The 27,168-nt window shown below is 45.8% G+C and overlaps 1 protein-coding gene across 1 annotated transcript in view; it reads right to left on the bottom strand.

The window, feature by feature from the left end:
* Window positions 1-5,868: 5,868 nt before the first annotated feature.
* EFCAB8 (EF-hand calcium binding domain 8) overlaps window positions 5,869-27,168 on the bottom strand; it is a 56,396-nt gene continuing 35,096 nt past the window's right edge. Inside the window, exons 20-26 of the mRNA XM_032419953.1 lie at window positions 20,961-21,182; window positions 20,309-20,446; window positions 13,477-13,645; window positions 8,816-8,948; window positions 7,429-7,633; window positions 7,245-7,343; window positions 5,869-6,279 (exon numbers count right to left, since the gene is read on the bottom strand). Of these exons, the coding sequence (XP_032275844.1) occupies window positions 5,869-6,279; window positions 7,245-7,343; window positions 7,429-7,633; window positions 8,816-8,948; window positions 13,477-13,645; window positions 20,309-20,446; window positions 20,961-21,182 (1,377 nt within the window). The remainder of the gene's footprint in view (window positions 6,280-7,244; window positions 7,344-7,428; window positions 7,634-8,815; window positions 8,949-13,476; window positions 13,646-20,308; window positions 20,447-20,960; window positions 21,183-27,168) is intronic.

Below are 27,168 nucleotides of genomic sequence, written 5' to 3'. Positions count from 1 at the left end.
TAATGTGCTGATGAAAAACAGAGGCTATTTAAAAAGAAGACAAAAGGGGGGGAAAAAAAAAACCAAAAGGCTCTGCAGTCAGCCTTCTTCCCGACTTCAAATCCCAATCCCACCACTAACCAGCAAGACACTTCTCTGTGCCTCTCTGTGCCTCAGTTTCCTTATCTAGAAGGTTGGGATAATATCAGTAGCCAGTTGTGTGAATTGTTGCGAGGATTAAAAGTAAAGACTTTAGGACACAAAGTCTTTTGAACAGTGCTTGGCACATAGTAAGTGCTCAGTAACTGTCAGGCATTATTATTACTGCAGAGGCGGGATGCGGGGGGCGCTGCTTAGGAATATGGCCTCTTCTTAGCTGTGTGGCCTTAGCCAGTTACCCAACTTCTCTGAGTCCCATCGTTGTAAGGGTTAAATGTGGTCGTGCCTGGGGCAAAACAACTACTCAATAAAAATTGGCTACTCTTCCATGCCAGGCACTGCGATAATCTCACCGAATTCCCACAGCAGAGGCACGTTGTATCCTGTGCCATCGGGGACTGAGTTCCCGTGCCATAGGGTGAACCTCTGTTTTCTGGCTTCCTGTCTCTCTAAACAGAGGCACCCATGAACTGACTTCAGACTAAAGTTGGCCTGGGGTGGGGGGGGGACAGTTGGGATAACTGAGTTGAACCTCAAGTGCCAACTGGGATGGATTGGGAGGGGCTGCCTGGGAAAGGATTTTGAAGTCATATGCAGGCTCAGCAAGCAAGTGCCTGATCCAGTAGTGTCTTCCTCCAAGAGCAAGAGGTGGGAGGGAGGGGGTTCCACACATGCCACCTATTTGCCCACCCTTCACCCTGGGGGAACAAATAACATTTAAAGGGCCCAGTTGACTTAAATATTCCTTAATTCTGCATGTTAAGTAGCAGCAGCTCTGGGCGCCTGGGTGGCTCAGTCGTTAAGCACCTGCCTTCGGCTCAGGTCATGATCCCAGGGTCCTGGGCTGGAGCCCCACATCAGGCTCCTTGCTCAGCGGGAAGCCTGCTTCTCCCTCTCCCTCCACTTGCCAATCCTCCTGCTTGTGCTCTCTCTCTGTCAAATAAATAAAATCTTTAAAATCTTTTAAGAAAAAAAAAAAGAAGTAGCAACTGAGAGAAGTTGGGAGAAGAAGGCGTTTCTGTCCAGTTCCACTGTGATTGAGTGGGCAAGGAGAACACTGAGGCTGGATGGGCCAGATGGGTTGGGGGCTCCCTCCTCAGCTCCTCAAATCAGAAGCCACGCCTTGGGACTCAGAGCCTTGCTGACCCCTTCGCAAAGCAAAATGACTCATGGGACAGCGTCTCCATCTACCAAGACTTCCCTTCAGCCCACTCCCCACAAACCCCAACCCCCCCCCCCCACCAAGGTATGTGCCCCAGCCTAGAGGGCAGGACAGACAAAATGCTCCCTCAGAAAAAGTGAGTGACTTGCTCACCCAGTGCACTGGAGAGTTTGAACAGCATGGCTGGCGGGGCAATGAGGCAACAGGACAGTCCCTTTCCTGACCTTTGACCTTGCCTGCCACAAGAAGTGGGGGTCTCTTTCCACCACTTTTCTGTCTCCAGGGTTCAGGGGATGCCCCACCCAAATGCATCACCCCCAAATCCTGAGCATCTTGGCCCAGAAGGGGCAGAAACACCTGAAATCCCTGGTTGGAAACCTAGCTGACATGGGTGACCCTGGGCAACTCATCCTGTGGGAGCCTGTTTTCTTGTCTGTTAAATGGGAGAGACGACCTACTGCATTGGAACTTTGTGAGAAAATGTGTGTAAAATATCTGGTACGATGGAAAGTTTCTTTGCCCCCTTGTCACATCCCCTCAACGGGCTCCAAGAAGAACCAGAGGTTCCCGCCCCCCAACAAGCCCAACTCCTCTCCAGGGGAAGGAACCCCCTCCCCCACCCTCCGAACCGGGCTGGGGGCTGCGACCAGGTCTGGCTCCACCAGGGGGCGCTCCCTCCCCAGCAGGCGTGCCCTCACCGCCCTGTTCCTGTCGAGAGGGAACACCAGCTCGCCCAGGGGAAAAAGTCATGGAATTATGAGAGACACATCCCAATCACTGAAACTTTTTTAAAATTGTTTAATACGATTTAGAAATTATGTCTGAGAATTGAGGAAATCTGATCGTTTTTAAAAGCTCTTGAAATAAAAAGGGGAAACAGTTTCGAAGGAAAAGCCGCCGCGAGCAGCGCAGAGCCCTCCCCCGCCCACGGCAGAGGCGCCCACGGCTAGCTCGGCCATCAGGGCCTGCTGCCCTCTGGTCCCGGCCCCCGCTGCCGGCCCGCCCCCATCCCGGGGTCCCAGAACCACTCCTGCCTCTGCAGTGCGTCCCGGCGAGGCAGCCGGACGGAGCTTCTCAAGACAGCCCTGAGAGTGCTTTGCACCTTTTATGAAAATGCCCTCAGGGCTCCCAAGAGAAAAAAGCCCCGTGTGACGGCCCCTCAGTGTCTCTCCCCACGGCTCCTCCCTCCTCTGTTCACAATCCTCAGCCACACTGGCCTCCAAAAATGCAGATTCATTCCCACCTGGGGCCTTCTTCCCTGGCCGTTCTCTCTGCTTTTGAGGAAACAGGCCACAACGGCCAGACGCCACTGTTCAGTACGAAAGCCCCCAGTGACCCTGGTCCAGGCATCTACCCTCCCTGGGCCCCAGGCTGCCCACTCCTGTGCTGGACTCGTGCTGGGTGTGGTGCATGTCCGGGGTGCGGGCAACACCCTGCTCCCCAAGCACAGGACACAGATGGTGCTGTGCCCACGGTGAGCTCAGCCCACAGAACACCCAGCTGGGGCCAGGCCTCCGGAGCAATGAGACCCCTGGCCCAGCTCCCAGACCCTCCTCACTGCCCCACACCCAGGCCTTTGCCCCTGTGGTTGCCCAGGACTGACACTCCCACCAGCCGATCCAAGACCTGCCCACCCTTCCCGAGCTCAGGATCCACTCAGCATAGAATCCTAAAAGAAGCCCAGGTACCAGAACCAGGTGGAACCTCAAGGCCCCCGGTCCTCTGCCCCTTCCAAGCAGCCACTTGGGGCTCACAGACAGGGTCTGCAGTCCCGCACTGGGGAGGGACACTCCACAGTCCATCCAGGGCTGGCAAATAGAGAACATAGAGACCCAGAGGGAAAACCAGGGTGAGGTCAATCTCAGAGGACCTCCTGGGGGAGGGAGACTTTGCGCTCATAGTTATGGGCATTTACTGGACAAACAGTTATCCAACAGCTGCTATGTGCCAAGTACTACGTCAGGCATGGGAACTGTGAACAAGATAGACATGGGCCTGCCCTGGGAGCGTGGGGGGAGGGGCACAGCGGGAACTAGACACAGAAATGCTGTGGTGAGAATAAAGCAGGGCGGGGGTAGAGCATGCAGGGGTATCAGGCACCTGAAAGGTTATTTGGGGAGTGATGAAGCTGAGGCCGTTTGATCCAACAGAAGCCCTTCTCAGGCAGAGCAGACAGCAAACACAAAGGTCCTGGCTGGCTCTGGACTAAAGGCCCCTCCTCCGGGAAGCCACTTCAGATGGCTTCTCCTGATCCACACTGCATCTGCACTCTGTCCCGCCAGCTCCGCCTGCCTCCCCCCGGGGGCCCAATGCTTGTGCTCAGTAAGATCATCTGTTGGATAAACCCGGGAGAAGATGCATCCGCACTGCAGAGGGGTGGTCTGTGTCCCCAGGAGGCAAAGGCTGGGTGTTCTTCCTTCTGGCATCCCCAGTGCTCAGGGCAGTGCCCGGGCATAGAGCAGGTGCTCAGTAAGTGTTGAACACGTGTGAAATAGGGAAGTGATGCCAGAAAACAAGGCCAATGATGGCTTTTCTCTGAGGACAAGGCTGTCCCCCCCACTCCACTCCGTGCCCTCGTGCCCCATCTCCTGGTGGAAGGACACCCACCCTCAGTCGGCCCGTGGGGCCATGACTCCTCAGCCCAGCTGGGCCCAGGAAAACATTTCTGTTCCGCTGGAGATTACTGTCTGTTCCTTTGTCGGATTGTCGGTGGTGCGTGGTTAGGGGGCAAACCAGACGCACGTGCCCTCCAAGAGCGGCTTGGCAGTGGCCGTCCATCCTGGAGAAGGCAATCCAGCGAGGGGCTGGACACAGCCGTGGGTGTGAGGTACGAGGAGCGAATGAGTGCGCAAGAACTGAGGGTGTAAGTGCGTGTGCATATGAGGTCCGCACACGTGTGCGCGAAGACAGGAAAACATCTAGAGGAAGATGCACCAAAGTGATCCCTGGGAGATGGGATCCAGATGGGTTTTATTGGCTTTTCTGCTTTTCACTATTTTCTTGAGTTGTCTACACTCAGCCTGTGCTACTTGTAGACTCAGAAGAGAGCTAAATATAAGTAGCTTTTTTAAGGCCATTGATGCAGAATGCAGAGAGCAGGCAGGGAAGAGGCTGGTGCGGCCGGGCTGAGGTGAGGAGGGGCGCTCTGGGGCTCAGGGAGCACAGGCGACCACAAGACAGGACACTGGGCCACCAACCCCAGCTTCCTCACTCGCCAACTCCAGTGTGACCCTGACCTCCAGTCCCTCGTCTGGGTTCTAAGCTCTCTCTGACCCTGATGCTCCAGAATGATCTGTCCCCTATCCCATCTAGGGCTCAGGCCAGGAGGGGCTGGGTGTGAGCAGCAGGAGAGACACGTCACTGTAGGTGGTGCTTCTGGGCCTGGGATTCTGCATCGGGGAGCCTGCCCGCTGGAGGGGCCGTCAGCGACCTCCCGTGGCCGGAGACAAATGCTCACAGTTAGCTGCTGCCCGAGTAGGAGGTGAGACTCCGACGGTAATTTTCTTCAGTGCCTGCAGTGTACCTACACCGAAACGTGTGGGCAGAGGCAGTAAAATGCTGCTGTAGCAGGGCTGGGTCCTACTGGGGGGAGGGTTCACCGAATGGCAGAGTCAGGTGGAAGGTTGACCGAGGTTGACCTATCCTGACCCCTAGTGTCCAGCCAGACGGCCCCTAAGTCAGGATTTCAGCTCCTAAAGGACCCTGAATCTCCCTCCAGGCAAGGGCTCTGCAGAGGCCTTTAAGAAAATCCCCTGAGGCCTGGTAATCGCCACATCCCATCCCCCCCTCTACCCACCCCTCCCCCATGGTCTTCCCCCCACCTCTGGGCAGAGGCCTTGGTCCTGCCACTGCTTTTACCACCGCCCTACTCACCCTGAGTTCTCCACCCAAGACGCTGCCCAGAGCAGCACACAGTGGAAGGATCAAGGGCTTTGGCTCAGAAAAACCTGGGTCCAAAGCGACAGAGCCAGGCCAAGGTGCCCTCCACCAAACCTCGGGGCCTCCCTTGCAGGAGGGGCAGACAGTTTGTAAATGCAGAGTTCCCTATGGCGAGTGCCTGATGGCAGAGGAGGACAGACACACAGCAGGGCAGGAGACACACAGCCACCACCACCTCCAGATGGCTGCTGGGCCTCACTCTAGCCATGAGGCTGAACCAAGTTTCAGAAGCAAACAGCTCAGCCCAGCGGCGTGACCCACCAGCCGCATCACCACGGAGCCTTCGAGGTCCCAGCCCTGTGCTTCACCTGCCAGACGGCTGCCCCAGGTGTCCTGGGGGAGGGGACTCTCCCCTGCATCCAGCCAGGGCCTGGTGGGGGGGAACATGGCCCAATGTCAGACACAGCCTGGTGTCTAAGGTGGCAAGGGACACACAACCCAACCTCCTGGCCTATGGGACTCCGATATCTGCAAATATTTATTTTCTTCTCCAGGACTCTGGTAAAGAAGGAGGTCAATAGAAGAAGGTCTCTATCTTCTGGGTCTAGCAGGGGTAATAAGCCAGGGACAGACAGGACGCCCGTGGGCCTGGGCCTTGCGCTGGAGGACTGGAGAGAGGGTGGGCCACCTTAGAACCGGATGTGGTAGCTCTTCTTTGTGGAGGACCGAAGGGTGGCCTTCAGAGGTCTTGAGAGCAGTTCGACGGATGAGGCAGCAGGCATGGGGGTCGCCGACCTCTGCACAATGTACCTGGATGCCTGGGACAGGACCGAGGGGGAGGCCTGGAGGTACGGGGAGCTGGACAAGGCAGACTCCAGGAACCCAGAGCCTGAGGCTGTCAGGGTGAGGGTGTCGCTGAGGGAGAGGGAGGTGGCAGACGAGCTGGTGTCCCTATCAGGATCCGGGTCCTTGTGGCTGTGATGAGCTGCCAGGTGGCTGTGCGGGCCCTGCTGCTCTAGAAGGTTGTGAAGCACTAGGTCAGGTGTGTGGGTGGGTGACAGTCCGTTGAAGTGCAGGCTTTGGTAGATCTGAGGTGAAATCTTGGGGGGAAACAGAGCAGGGGAGTTTGGGTGTTTCACTCAGGACCAAGAGCAGGCTCACAGGAAGCATGGGCCCTGGGGTCTTCCCGGACAAAAGAAGTCTCCAGAAGTTTCCGGAGGTTTTTCCTCTCCACAGCCTGCTGGCACTGCAAGCTCACTGTGTGCCAGGCCTGGCACCTAGCCCTTCTCCTGGGGCTGGCAACAACACTTTGTGGTCGGCGTGGGACTGTCCTCATCTTTAGAATGACGCCTCAAGCGGGACCCGAGTGGGGCCCCCACCTCTCCTGTCGGCACTCACCAGGCTGCACTTTGAGGCCCATCTCTAGAAGGCGGGAATGCTGAGCGGCTCCCCCTTCTCACTGACCTCTCCCCGCCCAGGACAGAGGGGTTCTCTCGCTTTAAGTGCCCACCACCGAGGGAGGAAACGCTAATGGCAGACGCCTCTGGAGGAGGCTGGAGTCTGCCCAGGCAAGAGGCAGGATGGGACTCGTAGCTGTCCTGCAAAATCCCCGGCTCCCTTTTTCTTTCCCCAAGCAGAGGGCCCTCCCATTCCCTCCATCCCTTACATGGCACCAGGAGACCCTGTGTCTGCTCTGGAGCGGCCCACGGGACCGGAGGCGGACAAACAACCTAACGCAGAGCCACAGACTCTGGGAAATTCTTTGAAGTCTATCAAAAGTACCAGGCCCACAGAGAACCTCCTCCTGTAGGCCCAATGAGGTGTGTCCTCAGAGACAAAACCTGTGTCCATGGCCTCAACCAGGGCCTCAGCAAATACACCAGCCAGACCAGCTTCATCCCAGAGCTGCCTGTGGCCCAGCATTCTGTTAAGGGACTGACGCTCCCCTGTCCCCGACTGGAGGGCCCTGTGGGCACAAGGGTGGCTGTGGATGGGCTGTCAATGGAGAGGGGCTCCCCAGCCTCCCACACCAGCATCTCAGGGAGCAAGCCCCGCCCTGCCTCACCTGGTGCTTCATCCAGTCATACTGCACGTGGGTGGACAGGAGTCGGGAACTCCGCGACCGGTCCTTGGGCTTGTACGCTGCTCCCACAACTTTGCTCATCTGCGGGCACCATGGGCGAGAGTGAAGCCTCGGGGCTGACTGTGGTGGGCCCCTCTCTGCCCCTGGGTCCCCCACGCAGCCTCACCTGCTTGCCCTTGGACTCCCACTTGCACCAGCTGTGCTCAATGTCTTCCGGGGAGCGCTCCCCAGCCCACGGGGACGTCTGGGTGATCTTCTGCAGCTTAGCCCACGCCTCAGCCTCGGCGTCTGCCTTCCCGTTCAGGAGAGCCATGAGCACCACCTGCTCCCGCCGCTGGTACACCAGGGCCTCGGCCAGAGCCCGCTCCTCCCTGATGTAAGGGGCTTTCCTTCATAAGATGCCCTCACACCACAAGGTGGGGCAGCCTTCCCATGGACCCCAAGAGGGCTTCTCCCTCCTGGGCCTGATCCTCTCCCACACTTCTCATCCCTCCCCTGAGGCCCTACTGCCCGGGGCCCATCATTAAACAAGTGTCCAGGGAATGTTAGCAAAGCCCAGATTAAACTGACCCCCGACAAGTCCTGCAACCTTTCCTACCACCCTGTGCTTCCCCCCTCCATGGAGGCCCGACACCCCATCTTGACCTTACCTGGGCCGCCCCTTGTGAAATATTTAAACATCCTCTCCCTCCCAGGGAAACCCTGCCCCTGCCTTGTTTGCTAACCCCACACGAGACTGTAGAGATGTATGCCTCAACAAGAGGAGAGGAGCCCCAAGGACAGTACGGGTGCCTGGAAAACTCCTACTTACATATCAAGACCCAACTCCAAAAAATCTCTTCTCCTATGAAGCTTTTTTTACTTGATCCACCCAATGAGGTGACTGTCCTCTGAGCCATTCCTGTTCTTAACAGTCCCATCGCTTACCATATAAAACAGTAGCCATGAGTTTGCATGTCCGTTTCCCCAAGGGGACTGTAAGTTCTCTGGGGCAGGACCTGTGTCTGGATTGTTTGTGATCTCTAGAAACTGGCACAGAGTCTGGTACTCAGCAGGACCTCAATAAATATTTCTTGGAATGACCCCAAATTCTCTGAGACTTGGTCAGGAGTAAGAGTGGGACATGGTGGAGGAAGAACCTGGAGAGGAAAGAAGCTGCAAGCAGCAGCCTGACTTCCCCATGAATCAGGGAAATAACACAAGCGTCTGGTCAGGACCAGAGCCCCGGGCACTCTCCTACCAGGGACCTCTAGCCACATAGAAATGGCCTCAGCAGGGAAGCCAGCCCTGGCTAATCTGGACCCGGCTCTGGAGCCGAGGCCCATCGAAGGGCTTGCCTTTTTGCATTTTCTGCTGGTTTGTACCATTCAAACTTCCAGCTGAGCTGGGCTCGTAGGTCATAGCGGCCACCCGTATAGTCAAGTTTCTGCAGGTCCCAAGCCTCTGGCTTTCTGAAGGCCCTCCCCAAAGATGCCCAGCACTACCCAACCCAGATGAGGCTGCCCAGGACCTGCAGGGAAGCTCCCAGCATCCCCCTCCTTGGGCTAACTCACTGCAGCTCTGGACGGAAGGCCTTCTGGGCAGCATCGGTAGAGTGAGCCTCCTCCTCTGAGCTTTTTCTCACTTCAAGATCACCAACGATCTGAACATCCTGCAACCTTTTCCAAACACTCAGGCCAAATGTCCCTGTGATTTAACCAGACCCAGCTCAGTAACAAGAACTGGTCTACCTCCCCTCCTCTGATCCTTTTGCCCTTCACCCTCCACCCTCAAGGGTCAGCTAGAAACCCCTTACCCTCGGCCTGCACCTCATGATGCTTACCACATGCCAGGCATTATGCTGGCTACTCAACAAATACCTGAAGGACCAGACACTAGCCCTAGAATATACTTGGAGCACAGGCCAAAGCATCCTGCCCCCCATATAGGCTTCTGAGAGCCATTCTGGCTGGCAGGATGGATCAAATCTAGTGGAGTTCCACCTGCATCGCTGTGTTTCCCACAGGACATTTGCTGAGCACTAGGGGCACTGAGGGCCTGGAAGTTGGGCTAGACAGATAGAATGAGGTTGTTGGGAGACAGAGTCCCACTAGAGGAAGAAGCCTTTAGCAAACACAACAAACTTCACCCTTGAGACAGACTTCACGATGGAAGACAGAAGCAAACCGAGTCTCCCGAAAGCAGCAGTCCAGACCCAACCCAGCTCAGTTTCTGACTGCAGTGAGATGAACAGCCCAATACAGAGGAACAAGCACATGCACTGGAGGAAAATCATGCCAATTTCAGTCTCTGTGGTTCTTTTATACAAAGTCCAGAAAAGTCTCTGGTTTCGTTTTGGATTTGGTTTTAGTTTTGGTGGTGGTGAGGGGGTTGTTTTTGTTTTGGGGGGTTTGGGAGGGGTGGATTTTTTTATGCATATAACATGTAAAAAGACAGGAAAGTATAACCAATAATAAAAAAAAAGAAATAGGCATTAGAATCAGACCCACAGATAATTCTGACATTGGAGCTATAAGATAAAACTTTAAAATAACTATTATAAATAGTTAAATAACAGAAAATATGAACAAAGTGAAGGAAAAGAAGAATTTCAACAATGAATTGGAGTCTATAGGAAAGAACCAAATGGGTATTTGAGGAAAAAAAAATACAAAATTAAGAATTAACTGAATGCAGGGCACCTGGGTGGCTCAGTCGTTAAGCGTCTGCCTTTGGCTGGGATCAAGCCCTGCATCAGGCTCCCTGCTCAGCAGGAAACCTGCTTCTCCCTCTCCTACTCCCCCTGCTTGTGTTCCTGCTCTTGCTATCTCTCTCTGTCAAATAAATAAATAAAATATTTTTTAAAAAAAGAATTAACTGGGGCGCCTGGGTGGCTCAGTCGTTAAGCATCTGCCTTCGGCTCAGGTCATGATCCCAGGGTCCTGGGATCGAGCCCCGCATCGGGCTCCCTGCTCCGCAGAAAGCCTGCTTCTCCCTCTCCCACTCCCCCTGCTTGTGTTTCCTCTCTGGCTGTGTCTCTCTCTGTCAAATAAATAAATAAAATCTTAAAAAAAAAAAATGAATGGATTTAATAGCAGGCTGCATACAGAAGAAGACGGGATTAATGAATTGGAAGGCAGTTCAGCAGAAAATATCCAAACTGGAATGCAGAGATTGAAAAAAACAAAAAACAAAAAAAACGGAGAGAACAGAACAGAATAGGAGAGATATACGGGACAGAGTCAAATGTCCTAACATACATGTAACTGAAACTCCACAATGGGAGAGGGAGGATGGGCAAAAGCAGTACTGAAGAGATAATCTTTGACAAATTTTTTAAACTGATGAAAAATAGCAGCCCACAGGTTGAAAAAGATCAGTGAACTCCGAGCAGAATGAACACAAATAAAACCATACTTAGGCACATCATAGTCAAGCTGCTGAAAACCAAAAGCAGTCAGAGAAAAAAGAAAAATTACCATCAAAGTATCAATTTATGGGGCATCTGGGTGGTTCAGTCAGTTAAGCAACAGATTCTTGATTTCGGCTCAGGTCATGATCTCAGGGTCATGAGATCAAGCCCCATGTCGGAGTCTGCCTAAGCGGATTCTGCTTGAGATTCTCTCCCTCTCCCTCTGCCCCTCCCCACCCCACCCCACTCACATACTCTCTCTCTCAAAAAAAAAAAACAAAGTATTGCCTGGGTGGCTCAGTCGGTTGGGCATCTGCCTTTGGCTCAGGTCGTGATCCCAGGGTCCTGGGATCGAGCCCTGCATCGGGCTCCCTGCTCCGTGGGAAGCCTGCTTCTCCCTCTCCCAGTCCCGCTGCTTGTGTTCCCTCTCTCTCTGTGTCTCTCTCTGTCAAATAAATAAATAAAATCTTTTTTAAAAAAAGTAAATAAATAAAGTATCAACTTACAACTGACTTTTCAAAAGAAAATATAGAAGCCAGAGATGATGGAAAAATCTTTTTTTTTAAGTAATGAAAATAAACTTCCAGCTGAGAATTCTATTTCCAGTAAAATAGTCTTAACATTTTAAGGCAAAATAAAGATGTTTTCAGATAAATAAAAGCTTAAAGAATTAAACACTAGCACAGATGCCTGGGTAGCTCAGTCGGTTAAGCTACTGACTCTTTTTTTCTTTTTAAGATTTTATTTATTTATTTGAGAGAGAGAGAGCGTGAGCAAGGGAAGGAGCAGTGGGAAGAAGAAAGTAAGATTCTTGCACAAGCAGTGGTATCAGGTCAAGAGTGCATATTATAATCTCTAGAGTAACCACTAAAGAATATTATAAAAACATACAATTAAAAACCTAATAAAGGAATAAAACAAGATAATTGTTTTAAATACTTGATTAATCCAAAAGAAGGCAGAAAACAAAGAATAAAGGAACAAAGAGCAGAAAACAAATATCAATTTGATTGGACTAAATATCCAATTAAAAGGCAAAGATTGTCAGACAGGATGAAAATAATAGGACTCAAAATAATGCTCTGCAAAAGAAGCACATTTAAATATAAGGACGGAGATAGATTGAAAAGTCATGTGGGCAAAAGGGTACAAACTTGCAGTTATAAGATGAATTAAGTTCTGGGAATCTAATGTACAGTATGGTGACTGCAGTTAACAATACTATATTGCATACTTGAAATTTGCTAAGAGAGTAGATATTAAGTGTTCTCACCACCAGAAAAAAAAAAAAATAGTAATTATGTGAGGTAATAGATGTATTAATTATCTTGATTGTGGTAATATTTCACAATGTACCCATATACCAAATCATCATGTCATACACTTAAAATCTCTACTTATTCAGTCTTTTTTTCAGTTTCTATTACTATGTCTTCATAGTCACTAATCTTTTCTTCTGTAGTATCTAATCTGCTATTCACCCTATCCAGTGTATTTTTATCTCAGATATTGTTGTTTTTAATTTCTAATTTCAATTTGGGTCTTTTTATATATATTTCAGCTCTCTCTTTAACATGCTGATGTTTTCTTCTACCTTTTGTGACACATGAAGTATATTCATAATATTTATATACATTATATAGTATAATATATCTATATTGTATTATATATAATTTATAATATTACAAATGTACTGTATATATTATTTATAATTTATACTAATTCTGTATATTATTTTATTTATAATATATTATTATAAATTATACCTCAGGAATTACTATTCTTTGCTGCCTGCTGTCTAATGTCTGGAAACTGTTATATATATTTTGTTCATGCTTTTAGTCTTTTAAAGTGGGAATGTAAATCCGGTCCTTGTTACTCTGTCATGTTTTGAACCAACAGAAATGATAGGCAACAGAAACAGGCCCAGAAGTGAACCAGATATTGGAATTATCAAAGACTTTAAAATAACTTTGATCAAAATGTTCAAGAATATAAAGTAGAAGTTGAGGAATTTCATCACAGAGAGAAAGAAATTAAAAATAGGAAGTTTTTACCCATATAAGAGCTGAAATGCAAGGAAACCTAAGTGAACTAATTCAGAAAGGAATAAGCCTTTGATAAGAGACAAGAGACCAAGGCTGCTTTCAACCCTGACAGAGTAATGAGAGGAGGATGAACCCTCCATGGAGGAGGAGAAATCAGATGAGTCCTTAGTGAACTTTTAACAGCCTCACATGACATGACAGATTATAACCCAGGATGTTCCAGCCACAGGGCAAGTCTGCAGCTACCCGCCAACTCTTTCCCTCAGGCCTTCACAGGGTTTATGGTGGCCATACAATGAAGGCTGGGGGCCAGGCAGAAGAGTTGAGAGATAGACCATGAAAGTACTAAGTGTAAGAAAGCATAAGATGCTTTTTATGTGATGGCTATATGGGTATGTATTTACTTTCTGAAAATTCACAAGCTGAACCCTTTTGGTTTGTGTGCTTTTCTTTATGTATGTTATAACTCAACAAGTTTATTTTTAAAAAGAGAAAGGAATGTGCCTTCTCAGATATATGATTTGCAAAAATATACACAGGCAAATAATTTCGGGTGGGTGGTGAGTGGGTGGATGGACAGTTGATGGATGACTGGACAGACTGCTGAACGGACAACTGGAAAGACTCACATCCTGTGATACTATTTGAGCAGAGACAGCTTCTGTGGCCTGAAACCCCACCCCACAGGATATAAGGTTGATGCGAGCTTAGGTTCTAACAGGGACAGGGCCATGATGGGCCATGTGGCATGGCTGACCTTCAGCAGGACCCATACCAATGGTGTCACCGGAGAGTTTCCAAGCCTTGACGTCACAGTCCTGGCCAGCACTGACAACCAGCTGGAAGCTATCCACATACAGGATGTCTGCCACACTATCCAAATGGCCCTTCCAGGTATTCAGAAGCTTGGGGGGAACCAGGGAAATGGTCTGGCCAGCCACGACCTGTAGGGGACAGTACAGGAGAACTACTTATACTGGAGGCAGTCGAGCCCTCTATAAGGATCCTAGGTCACAGTCCCCTGGCCCATGTCCCAGGGTTCTAGTTCTAGACATGTTCCCACATTAATTTAGGTAAGTCCTGGCACTTGTCTGGCCTTCACTGGTCCCTTTGGTAAAATCATAAAAATGCATCTGCATTTGCTATATTGCTTACCAACTGCATCTATACAGATTATTCTATTTGAACATCATAACAACCTTACAGGATGTGTGAGTCTCACCATTTCACAGAGGAGAGAAGTGAGTCCAAAGCCACATAGCTAGAAAGTGGTGAGGCTAGGACAAGAACCAGGTCTTCTTCTAAAATTATTCAGCGGGGCACTGGGAATAGAACAGGGTGAGCAAGGGAGTGATAGATCACATTCACTATGAAAGGATGAACTCTACTTAACTGGAAAATGAGTAAAAATAAGCAGGACTGTTTTAAATAAAGCAATATTGAAAGGGGATGTATTTTTACCATATTCAAGTATGTTAAGTCACAATATAAAAATTTTAAACAGAACATGGGAGATGACAGAAAGCTCAGAAACCAACATACATTTACATAAAACATCCGTATGTAAGAGTGGCAGGAAAATTTGTGGTAATAGAGAGCATGACCCATAAAAAAGTGCTGGAATACCGGATAAACTATCAAGAGAAACTTCAACCATTGTTGTGTTTCTTACAACTAAAGAAACGCTAGGGCGCCTGGCTGGCTCAGTTGGCAGAGCATGCAACGCTCGATCTCAGTGTTGGGAGTTCGAGCCCCATGTTGGGCATGGAGCCTACTTAGAATAAACATTTTTTAAAAATTTAAAAAAACAACTAAAGAAACACTAAAAGGGTCAAAGAATTCTTTTTAATGAAACTGCAAAACATCCAAAAGAAAATAGGAGTATTTAGCTTACCTCTGAAAAAGAAAGTGATTGACAATGGGAAATACCACAATGGGAAGAAAAATTGGCTTGACCAGAAAAAAAAATTATAATCTTAAAATCATCATAAATAAAATTAAAAGGCAAATGAACAATTGGGGGAAATATTGGTAATACATATGACAGATAATAAGTTAATATTTTTAATATGTTTAAAAAGGATTATACATCACTTACAAAAGATGGTTACCACAATAGAAGATGGACAGAGGATGTGAAGAGACAATTCACAAAACCATACATGGCCAATAAAATGTCAACATCACTAATAAGCAAAGATATCTTCATTAAAATAAAAGAAAACCATTGGCATCTAAAAATCAGCCAAAGGGTTTTTTTTTCACTTCAAACATTTATTTATTGAATGCCTTCTATAAGCAAGGCACTCTATCGACCCAAGGAAACCTCACTTGGATGAATACCGCTAATAATAAATACTTTATGCTGGCAAGGATAAAGCAAAATATTAGAAGTGCAAAACTATAAACTTTGGGAGTGCAGTTTGGCAGTACACAGTAAAGGCCTTAGAAAGATTTATGTTGCTTTACATACTATTTCCATGAGATAAATTACCAGATGTGCAGATAAACAACTACAAATAACAACAAAAAGATTTGTGAAAAAGAAAAACTGCTCTATCATTTTTATAGCTTTTAAACACAGCTTTATTGAAATATAATTCACATACAATTTACCCATTTAAAGGGCTTGCTTTGGTGATTTTTAGTATATTCACAGAGTTTGCAACCACCATCATGATTGATTTTAGATCATTTCAGCATCCCACAGTTGGTGTAAGTGGAATCAGACAATATGTGGTCCTTTGTGTGACTGGTTTCTTTCACTTAGCATGTTTTCAAGGTACATGGTGCTACGGCGTGTATCCGTACTTCATTACTTTACTTATCCATTCATCCGTTGTGGACATGTGGGTCGCTTTCACTTCTTGGCTATTACAACTAATGCTGCTATAAACACCCACATTTAAGATTTTGTGTGGACACATCTTCATTTGTCTTGGATGTATTGCTGGGTCATATGGTAACTCTATGTTTAACTTTCTGAGAAACTGTTAAACTGTTTTCCAAAGTGGCTGTACCACCTTATGTTCTTACCAGCAATGTTTGAGAGTTCCAATTTACCCACATCTTGGCCAACATTTATTATCTACAGCCATCCTAATGAGTGCGAAGTGGGATCTCGTTACTGTTTTGATATGAATTTCCCTAATTCCTAATGATGTTCAACATCTTTTCATATACTTATTGGTGATTTGTATATCTTCTTGAAGAAATGTCTATGTAGATCCTTTGCCCATTTTTAACTGGGTTATTTGTCTTTTTATTGTTGATGTGTAAGAATTCTTCGAATAGTCTGGATACTGGTTTCTTATCATATATATGATTTGCAAATATTTTCTTCTATTCTATATGTCACCTTTTCCCTTTTTTAATGGTATCTTTTGTAGGCCAAAAGTTTTTAAATTTGACAAAATTCAATTTATTTGTTCCTTTTGTTGCTCGTGGTTTTGCATCATATTTAAGAAATATTGCCTAACCCAGAGTCATGCAGATTTCTCCCTATGCTTTCTTCTAAGAGTCTTATAATTTTAACTCTTCCATTTAGGTCCATGACCATTGAAGTTAATTTTTGTGTATGTTGTGAGGTATGTTCTTCTCTATGTTATATGTTCATTCTTCCGATGTGGATATCCAGTTTTCCCAGCATCATTTGTTTAAAAAGACTATTCTTTCCTCCATTTGATTGTTTTGGCACCTTTGCCAAAAATCAATTGACCATAAATGTGAGAGTTTATTTTTCCACTCTTAATGCTATTTCATTGACCTATATGTCTACCCTAATGCTGGTACCACACTATTTTCACTGTAGCTTCAGAGTAAGTTTTGAAGTTGGGAAGTGTGAGTTTTCCAACTCTGTCCTTTTTCAAGATTTTTGAACTATTCTAGGTCACTTGTATTTCCATATGAATTCTAGAATCAGTTTGTCAATTTCTGTAAAATAAGAAGCTGGGATTTTAATATATTACATTGAATTAACTTGGCAAATACTGCTATATTAACAAGATTAAATCTTCCAATCCATGAACATGGAATATTTTTCCATTTATTTAATTTGTCTTCAATTTTTTTCAACAGTGTTTTGAAGTCTTCATAATACAAGTTTTGCACTACTTTTGTAAATTCATCCCTAAATATTTTATTCTTTTTGATGCTACTGTAAGCTGGATGCCTTTTATTTCATTTTCTTGCCTACTTGCCCTGCTGGTAAAACATTAGAGGAAGTGGCAAGAGCAGACATCCTCATCTTGTTCTTCATCTTAGGAGGAAAAGTTTAATCTTTCACCATTAAATATGATAGTAGCTGCTTTTTGCTGATGGACTTTATCAGGTTAAGGAAGTTCCCTTCTACTCCTTGTTGATTGAGCATTTTTATCAGGAAAAGGCATTGGCTTTTCTCAAATGCTGTTTCTGCATCTATTGAGATGATTATGTGTCTTTTGTTCTTATTCATGTAATACAGTATATTACATTAATTGATTTTGGATATTAAACCAACCTTGCATTCTTGGGAAGTCTCACTTGGCCATGATATGTAATCCTTTTCATATGTTGCTGGATTCAATTTGCTAGTATTTTATTGATGATATTTGCATCTATATTCACAAGAGATGTAGTTTTATTTTCTTATGATGTCCTTGTCTGGTTATAGTATCAAGGTAATATTGGCCTCATAGAAAACTATTTGGCAAGAATTCTTGAAGAATTGACATTAATTCTTCTTTAATTATTTAGTAGAATTCACCAGTAAAGTCATCTGTACCTGGGCTTTTCTTTGTGGGAAGTTTTATTACTGATTCAATCTCTTTACTTGAGATATTCAAATTTTCTATTTCTTTATATTTTCTATTTTTTTTTTTTTTTTAGCCCACTCTGGTAGTTCATATCTTTCTTTCTTTCTTTTTTTTATTTATTTATTTGACAGAGAGAGAGCACAAGCAGGGGGAGCAGCAGAAGGAGAAGGAGAAGCAAGCTCCCCAACAAGCAGGGAGCCTGATGCGGGACTCAATCCCAGGACCCTGAGATCACAACCCGAGCCGAAGGCAGACGCTTAACCGACTGAGCCACCCAGGCGTCCCAGTTCATATCTTTCTAAGAATGTATCCATTTTCTATCACTTTTTTGATAATAAAAAATTAAAAAATGATCTAAAGTCTGACAATAAGTTAAATAAATGACTGTACCTCTATAAAGCAAATATGACTTAATCATTAGAAAGTCTGATCTTTAAGAATGTTTGATAATATAGGAAATTCTAGTTACACACAATATAATCCCAATTTGTTTAAAATATATCATTATAACATGGTCAAGAGCACAGGTTCTGGAGTCAGACAGACTTGGGTTTACTCCCAGATCCAACATCAGCAGTTGTGTGAACTTAAGACAGGTCCTTCCAGCTCTTCAGTTTTATCTTCCTCATCGGAAAAGTAACATCTCCCTCACAGAGCTATCATGGAGAGCCAGTGAGAGAATACATAAAAGCACTTATCACAATTCTTAAACCACAGTAAGCAGTAAATAAATGACACTGGAGTGCCTGGGTGGCTCAGTTGGTTAAGCGGCTGCCTTTGGCTCAGGTCATGATCTCAAGGTCCTGGGATCAAGCCCCGTGTCGGGCTCCCTGCTTAGTAGCGAGTTTGCCTCTCCCTCTCCCTCTGCCCCTCCCCCCCCATGCTCTCTCTCTCTCTCTCTCTCAAATAAATAAAGAAAATCTTTTTTAAAAATGACACTTATTGTTGTTGTTATAATGATTGTATTAACATTACAGATTCCTCATCTATTAAACCCACGGGTGAGTAATTCCCAACAGATTTACTAAAACCAGACTAGACCTAGTTATCTTTGTGCAGAGATTCAAAAGGTACCTAAGACTGCAAGATGGCTATCAAAACTGCAAGTGCATACTACCCCTTGATCTAGAAATCCCATTTCCAGGAATTTATCCTTCAGACATACTTTTCACACATATGAAACAACATTCACTATTCACTTTTGTTTAAGAACAAAAGATTGAAAACAACCTCAATTTCCCTTCAAAGGGAACTATATCATTAATATATCCATGGCTTACTGCACAGCTATAAAGAAAAATGTACTCATATGCAAAGATAATATATCTCCAAGATATATTATGGAATAAGAAAAGCAAGGTGAGCACCAGTGTGTATGGCATGCTACTTTCATGCAAAAATAAGGAGGAAATAACTGTACACATTTCTCTTTGCATAAATAAATACTGGAAGAATCACCAAAAATCAATAGAAGTGAAACAAGAAGAACTGGTTTGGTGGGGGGGGCGGGGAGGAGACAGGAGTAGGACTTAGAGTTCTCACTATAAGCCTTCTCCACTCCCTGAGTTTTTAAATCTTCATTGATGTATAACATACATATAGGAAAATGTACATTCATAAATGTACCACTGTATAAATTTTTACATGCCAAATACAACTGCGTAGCCAGACCCAGATTATGAAACATTGTCAGCCCCCAAGCCCCGCTCATGACTCCTTCTAGCCACTCCATGCCCCACACAAAGATAATCGCTTCTAATAGGTTACCTTTGTTTTGTCTCTTTTTGTACTTTATATAGATGGAACTATAAAACTTACCATATATACTCTCTTAGTGTCTGACTTCTTTCACTTACATTGTTCAAATAATTACCCATTTTGTAATAAATAGTTGCAGATCATTCATTTCTAATGCCCGATATTATTCTGTACAATGTGTATAGTGCAATTTATTTTTCAAGTCTACGTTGATGGGCATTTTGGTTATTTCATATGCAGAGTTATTACAAATAGTAATTCTATTAATGTTTTTATTCATTATATCTTAGAGCATAGGCTTCTCTTGGGTATAAACCTAGAAGTGGAATTGCTGGATCATAGTGTAGACATATATTCAGTTCTAGCAATTACGGCCAAACAGTTCCCCAAAGTGATTATACCAATCTACATTCCTGCCAGCAATAGAAATTTCAGTTGACCTACATCCTTGCCAACACTTGGTATTGCCTATCTTTTTAGTTTTAGTCATTCTGGTGGATGTGTAGTAGTATCACATTGTGGTTTTAATTTGCATTTTCCTGATAACTAAGGTAAAGGTGCTCAACTTCATTAGTCATTAGGGAAATATCAAGTGATTTTTGAACTATGTAAATATATTACCTACTCAAGAAAATACATAGATATTTTCATTAATTTTTTAAAGATTTTATTTTTAAGTAATCTCTACACCTAACGTTGGCTCAACTTACAACCCTGAGATCAAGAGTTGCATGCTCTACTGACTAAGCCAGCCAGCTGTCCCAAATATTTTCATTATTTTAAAAAGAATCCATGACCCCAGGGCCCTCATCGCAAAGATTAAAGCCCATGGAAGGGGTGTGTGTGTTCATGTGCAAGTGTATGCATGTGGCTATATTTGGTGTGTGTAGACTTGGGTTTTACTGGGTAATGGTGACTTCTGGCTAACAAAAACTGTCCCACATCAACCAGACTACCTTGAATGAGAAACATGAAAGACTCAGAATCTTAATATAGTAAGAGAACCGTGGCCGCAGCTCATGAGTGTGGTTCAGATTCCTCCAGTAATCTTCCTACCTCCTTCTCCTCCAAGGGGATGTAGTGTGGGAGGTTGATCTGGACCCGTTCAGGAATTAAGAACTGGAACTTGTTTGTTCCACTGGGTTGAGATGACCACCTGTCAGTGAATGTGCAGTAATCCTTGATGTCCCAGATCTAGGCACAAAATGTGGGTTAGTGGCCCAGCACCCCTTGACACCAACACCAACTCACACGGTGGGCCCCTCCCAGACTATTTCTCTTTACTCTGAGGTGTGAGCACTCACAGACACTCAGGGTCAGAAGGGGCCCTCAGGATCTTCTAGGCCAGACCCCTTAGCTGGCATGCAGAGAGCGCAAGGACAAGACACTCTTGCCTCATGTCTCACCACAAAGCATGAAGTCAGCTCCTGAGACAGGTGATCACACAGCTGGGGGTGAGAGAGTGGCAGGAAGAGAACAATGGAGTAGGGGACCCACCGGGAGAGGCTTCTTGGACGGCCCTTTAGAGCCACGTCCTCACTCGTTTCCTGGGCACACCACAGCAGAAGAGGACTTCTACTGCCCACCGTTTTACAAATGAAACCATTACCCAGAGGGAGTAGGGACTAGGCTAGCGCCACACACAGCAAAGAGGTGCTCAGAGCTTGGCTGCCACCAGCCCCTCCATCTCAAGCCAGGTCTTCCTCACCTTGATGTATCCTTTACAATCCCCTGTGACAAGGATCAAGTCTTTTTCGTCCGTGGCCATGGCACCCACGACCACATCCCCCTGGCTTAGGAAGTCCACAGGGAACTTCCCCAGCAGGCCTCCGCCCCCGTGGATGGACCAGGCATAGATGTGGCCGTCGATGCAGCTGCTCAGCAGGACGGCTACGTGTGGCTGGCGAGGCCTGGTCTGCAGGAAGATGATCTGTGCAAGAGAGGCGGGCCCGCTCAGCAGTGCTGTGAGCTGGGACTCACCCTGGCCACAGTCACGTGGTGCTGAGCGGTCTGGGCAAGTCACCAGCCCCACCCCGCCCCCCAATTTCCTCGATGCCCAGTGAGAATGGTGACCATCCACCACTCCTCCTACCTCACTGGTAACAAGGACCATTTCGGTGCACTATGAGCTCCTTGTGCGCAGGGGCTTGTGTCATTTTTTGTTCACTATTTTATCCTCAGCAACTACAGGGGTGCCTGATACATGGCACGTGATCAGTGAATGTTTGTTGAAGAAGACATACAAGGGTGGCTCAGCTGGTTAAGCGGCCTCTCGTGATTTCAGCTCAGGTCATGATCTCAGGGTCATGAGATTGAGCCCCGCATCAGGCTCTGCGCTCAGCGGGGAGTCTGCTTGAGATCTCTCCCTCTGCCCCATTCCTGCTGTCAGAAATTACAGTGTGGTTTGGGGCGCCTGGGTGGTACGGCTGGCTAAGCATCCGACTCTTGGTTTCAGCTCAGGTCGTGATCTCAGGGTCGTGATCTCAATGTCGTGAGATTGAGCCCCGCATTGGACTCCGTGCTCAGTGCGGAGTCTGCTTAAGATTCTCTCTGTTCCTCCCCCTGCTCTCTCTCTCTAAAAGAGAGAGAGAGAGGAAGAAAGGAAGGAAGGAAAGAAATTACAGTGTGGTGACTTGTGTGTCCCCAAAACATTTCACCAACAGCAAAAACTCTCGATTATCCCTATTATCATACATGTCCAAAACAAAATGCTTAACCTGCTTCCTGATGGTCCAGGGGTCAGGGTCACAAAACCAGGAGTCCCTAAACCAAAAACAAAGAGCAAGCATTTCCCCCACTGTATGCAAGTATACTTGCACACAATGCAAAATGTGGACAGCACAGACAGATGAGAAGAAATTAAAATCACCCACAGAATTCCAATACCCAGAAATAATCACCATGAAGATCTTAATGCATTGTCTATAAAGACTTTTATCACATTTTTTAAGTTATGAAATATACATGCAAGAATAGACAAAAATACCAGTGAAAGAAGAGAGATCCCAGAAATAGAAGACTGTAATACTATATAAGAATGAAAGAATCTCAAGCCAGTGGAGAAAAGATAAACTATGCAATAAATGGCATTTGAACAACTGGTTATCAATTTAGAAAAAATTTTTAGATTCATACATTACACCATACACAAAACTACTCAGATCAGACAGAAGGATGACTAAATATATATACAATTATAAATGACTAGAAGAAAATATAACAAATTTTTCTGTGATCTTGGGATAAACAATGCCTTTCTTCATTGTCACAAAGAAAAATAATAAAGATAGCTAGACAAAAACTAAAATGTCAATGTGATATCACAAAGGCATATGAGGTGAAACTATCTGCAAATACACAACAGGCAAAGGATTCACTTCCAAAGCATCTAAGGAGCTCCAAGAAATTAATGTGAAAAAGAACAGACAAAGGATATGAATGGATGTTTAATTCATTGAAGAAATACAAATGTCTAGGGGCACCTGGGTGGCTTAGTCGGTTAAGCGTCTGACTCTTGATTTCGGCTCAGGTCGTGATCTTACGGTAGTGGGATCAAGCACCACGCTGGGCTCTGCGCTGGGCATGGAGTCTACTTAAAATTTCTTTCTCCCTCTCCTTATACCCCTCCTCCCCATTTGCACACACTCTCTATCTCTCAAAGAAAGAAAGAGAGCGAGAAAGAAAGAAAGGGGCACCAGGGCAGCTCAGTTGGTTAAGTGTCTGCCTTCGGCTCAGGTCATGATCTCAGGGTCCTGGGATCAAGCCCCCTGTTGGGCTCCTTGCTCCTCGGGGAACCTGCTTCTCCCTCTCCCTCTGCTGCTTCCCTGCTTGTGTGCTCTCTCTCTCTCTCTCTCCCTCTCTGTCAAATAAATAAATAAAATCTTTAGAAAGAAAGAAAAAAGAAAGAGAAAGAAAGAAAGAAAGGTAAATGTCTAACAAACATATAGAAAGCTCTGTATTACAAATAATCAAAGAAATACTTTTTTAAAAAAACTTCCACCTACCAGAGTGGCAGAAATTAAGAAAAGGCTAATATCCATTATTGGCTTAGTATAAGGACAAGGTAGACTCACACACTGTTGGAGGGAAGGCAGCTCATCACAGTCTTCTTGGAAAACAAACTGGCTTCACCCATCAAAATGTAAACTGTGCTCACTTGGTGACCCCTTAATCCCACTTCTAGAAAATCTAGTTTAACTACACAGAAATATCTATAAGGATCTCAGCCGCACCATTGTTTATAATAGCAAAAAACTAGGAACAAGTTAAATGTCTATCAATTGGGCATTCATTAAATAAATTATGGCAAATCCAAAGAAATATATTGCAGTCGGGGACAGATTTGCCAGAGAAGTTCATAAAGCTTAAGGCAAAGTTCAAGATCAAGTTCAAGGCCCTTCCAAGGGAGGAATTAGCAACATGTGGTGACTGTTATAATTGTCAGTTGTAAATTTTAAAATTGTCATTTCTGTTGATTCTAAATAAATTTCATTTTGTATCTAGTTTTTTATTAATAATTTTGTGTTATTTTTCATAAAGGGTGCCTACCAAATTGTATGAGTTTTAGGTTCAAAAAAGCATAGATTGGCCCTCTGTATGAAGCTATTAACAAGAATGGAGTAGATATATTTATATGTACTGAGAGGAAAAGCTGTCTACTCTACATTGCTAGGTTTAAAAAAAAAAAAAAAAAGCAAACAGCTGAACTACAATCTTAAATGCTCCTGGTCTTGTTTAAAAACCAAAACCATACCTCTGTATATATATCGCATACAGGCATATAAAAATAAATCTCAAAGAGTTATTATTTATCATTTTTAAAGACAATTTTGTCACAAGCATACTCCAGATCATTAAGTATTATCTTAAAATGTGATTCCTCATACCTGCACAGGATTCACCAAAATGATGTGCCACAAAGATTTCCCATTTCTGAACTGGGGAAAGCTGAGGCTTCCTTCCCAACCCTTCCTGCACCAGCCCTGCGACAGTTCAAATGGGCAGGCTGAAGGGGCATGATGGCCAGAGAGGGGTCAGGGCTGTGTGGTCAATGTCAGGAGTGGGCACAGAAGGATGCCCCGCCCTGGGCAGGACGGAGAAGGATCTGTGTGGTTGGAAGGCAGGGAAGCAACACTATTCCTTTCACACTCTGCACCTGGCCCCTGAGACCTCAAAGATAGTCCCCTGCCTGCTTTGGAAAGAGCTTCTGGACTGAGGCTGGACATTCCAGCCTCACTCACCCCAGTGGTCCCAGACAGTTCTCAACAGCAGAGGGGACTAACAGTCTGCCTGGGACCCCTTCTGAAGAAGCTGAAGCTACACATGGACTGGGCTTCATGCCTTTCAGAGGGTTTTGCCACCCCCCACCCATCTTGTCCTTCACCACTAAGGAGAGGGTCAAGGACGGGGGCTTCATCTCTAGACTGTAATAGACACAGCTGCCCCTGGATCTGTGTCCTTGTCTCCCTCCAAGTGCCCTTTCTGCCCTCCCCCATGGTCTTCTGAGATGGCCGGACAGAAATGGTGATGAAGGGGACCTGACAGGTAAAACTCCCCCAGGTGTCCTTGTCCCTGTCCACCCTCACTCTCATCCACTAGGGAAAGGCTGGGACCAAGGGGGACCCTCTCCAGGGCACCATCCTGAGAAGTTCCACTCAGTCTGCTGCCCAGTTCCCCAGAGCGAAAGGACTTGGCTGCTTCAGAAACAGTGGGGGTAGAAGACAGCACTTAGAAGCCAGGAAGGAGGGTCAGCGTCAGAAGTGGGCCAGCCTCAGACAGGACCACCAGCTATACACACATGCACACACACGCACACCAGCCACAGTGCCTGAAATTTCAGCAATAGACATTCAGTCCTTTGTAAGTAATCTTCAAAGACTCTTGTCAAGATTCATGATACAAATCCTATTACACACAGATCACCAGTCCAGATAAAAAGCCCAAGGAATTCCCAATGGTGGCAGTACGAAGAGTCAAGGACACAGACTTTGAAAACCAACAGATCTGGAATCAGGCCTTGGCTTGGCTATTTTCTGACAGTGAGGATTTGGGACAAGTCACTTCACCTCGTTGAGCTTCAGCCTCTTTACCCAGAAAATGGGAATAATAATAGTATATACCCACCAGGGCTGTTTGAGAGACAAAATAAAAATAATTCATATAAATGTTTAAGCTCACATCTAGCAGATACTCAGAGCCCAATAAATATTAACTGCTGCTGATATTATTATTAGGCTGGAATATAACACTGCATATCAAAAGCTTTCTAAGAGTGCATTTCTTTTTTTTTTTTTTAAGATTTTATTTATTTTTGACAGAGAGAGAGAGTGTGTACAAGCAGGGGGAGCAGCAGGCAGAGGGAGAGGGAGAAGCAGGCTTCCCGCGGAGCAGGGAGCCCGATGCGGGGCTCGATCCCAGGATCCCGGGATCATGACCTGAGCCGAAGGCAGATGCTTAACCGTCTGAGCCACCCAGGCGCCCCTCTAAGAGCGCATTTCTAATCCTAGAGTTTTATGCCTGGGAAATAGACTACAGATCCAAAATTCATGTGCAGAGATGTTCATGGCAATGTTAGCTACAAAGGCAAAAGCTACAAACCTAACTGTCTAGGAGCAACAGCGGGCTAGCCGGGTAGACCTGGTATCCCAGATGCCAAAATGCCATGCAGCTGGTAAACGAGAGGCCACGGCTCCACAGACACTGGCAGGAAGTGGTGCCATTAGGTGTTGGGTGAAAACAAGCAAATTGCAGAGTAGCGTATATATAAGAGGATACTATGTGGTGAAAAAATATTTGTAGGTACATATATACTTTCGTACACGTATGTACTTGTATATTGCACAGAAAAATGTCTACCAGGATGCCTTAACAGTCATTATCCCTGGAGACTGAGGAAGAAGGTAAGTCATTCTTTTATTTTATATGCTACTATAAGCCTTCAAGTTTTCAGTTTTAATGAAGGACATGTACCACTTTCTAATTAGAGAGAGAGAGAGTGTGTTCTTTCTTGAACATTCCAAATAAGCTCTCCTGTGAGGGCCTTTGTATCTGCTGCTCCCTCTGCCTGGATCACCATCCTTTCAAACAACTGCAGCCTTCAAGCTCTGTACAAACGCCACCTCCTCCACGAAGCCCTCCCTGACCACCCTATTTAAACGGCCACATCCTCTCCACCTCCCTTGCCATCCCCACCCCCGCAACCGTCGCCTCACTTTTCTGGTTCTCCGCTGTACTGGTTCACCCTGCGACCTACCATTTATTTTACTCACTGGTTAATTGTCTGTCTCACCCCAACTAGAATATCAGCTGCACGAGGGCACAGGTTTTTGTTTCTTTTCTTTCTTGCAGCCTCCCCAGGGCCTGGCACGTTTACATTAAGTGTTTACTTAATGAATAACTGTCTGGGCCCTGAGGGGACTAGGTCACAGTCAAAGGTCAGGCTTTGAGTCATCTACTTGGATCAGACTCAGAGGCTGAAAGGGATGGGTTCTTTTGGGCAACTGCTTCCAGGAATCCATCCTCACAATGCACTTAACACAAGCGCACAGAAGCATACGTACAAGGACGTTCAATGCAGAGCTGCTCATCAAAGTTAAAAACTGGACCTAACCTACATGTCTATTAAGAGAAGACTGGCCTAATCGTTTGTGATCCCTCCAAACTATGGGGCACTATGCAATTATTACAAAGAATAAGGTAAGTTGACAAAAGAATAAGATGAACCTAAATTATGGATAGGAAAACATATCCATGCCATACGGTTAATTACGTTTTTAGAAAGTAAATGGTAGGACATGCTATAATTTTACATCACTGATCTAAAAATAAAAAGGATAAAGACTAACCGAGGCCACCAATTCACTAGCAGTGACTGTGGCTGTTACTGCTGGTGGGGTGGAGTGAGTGAGACACTGGGG

The sequence above is a fragment of the Phoca vitulina genome, unplaced genomic scaffold (genome assembly GCF_004348235.1).
Source record: "Phoca vitulina isolate PV1807 unplaced genomic scaffold, GSC_HSeal_1.0 scaffold22, whole genome shotgun sequence".
Classification (NCBI taxonomy): Eukaryota; Metazoa; Chordata; class Mammalia; order Carnivora; family Phocidae; genus Phoca; species Phoca vitulina.
This window is presented reverse-complemented; position numbering and strand designations above follow the sequence as displayed.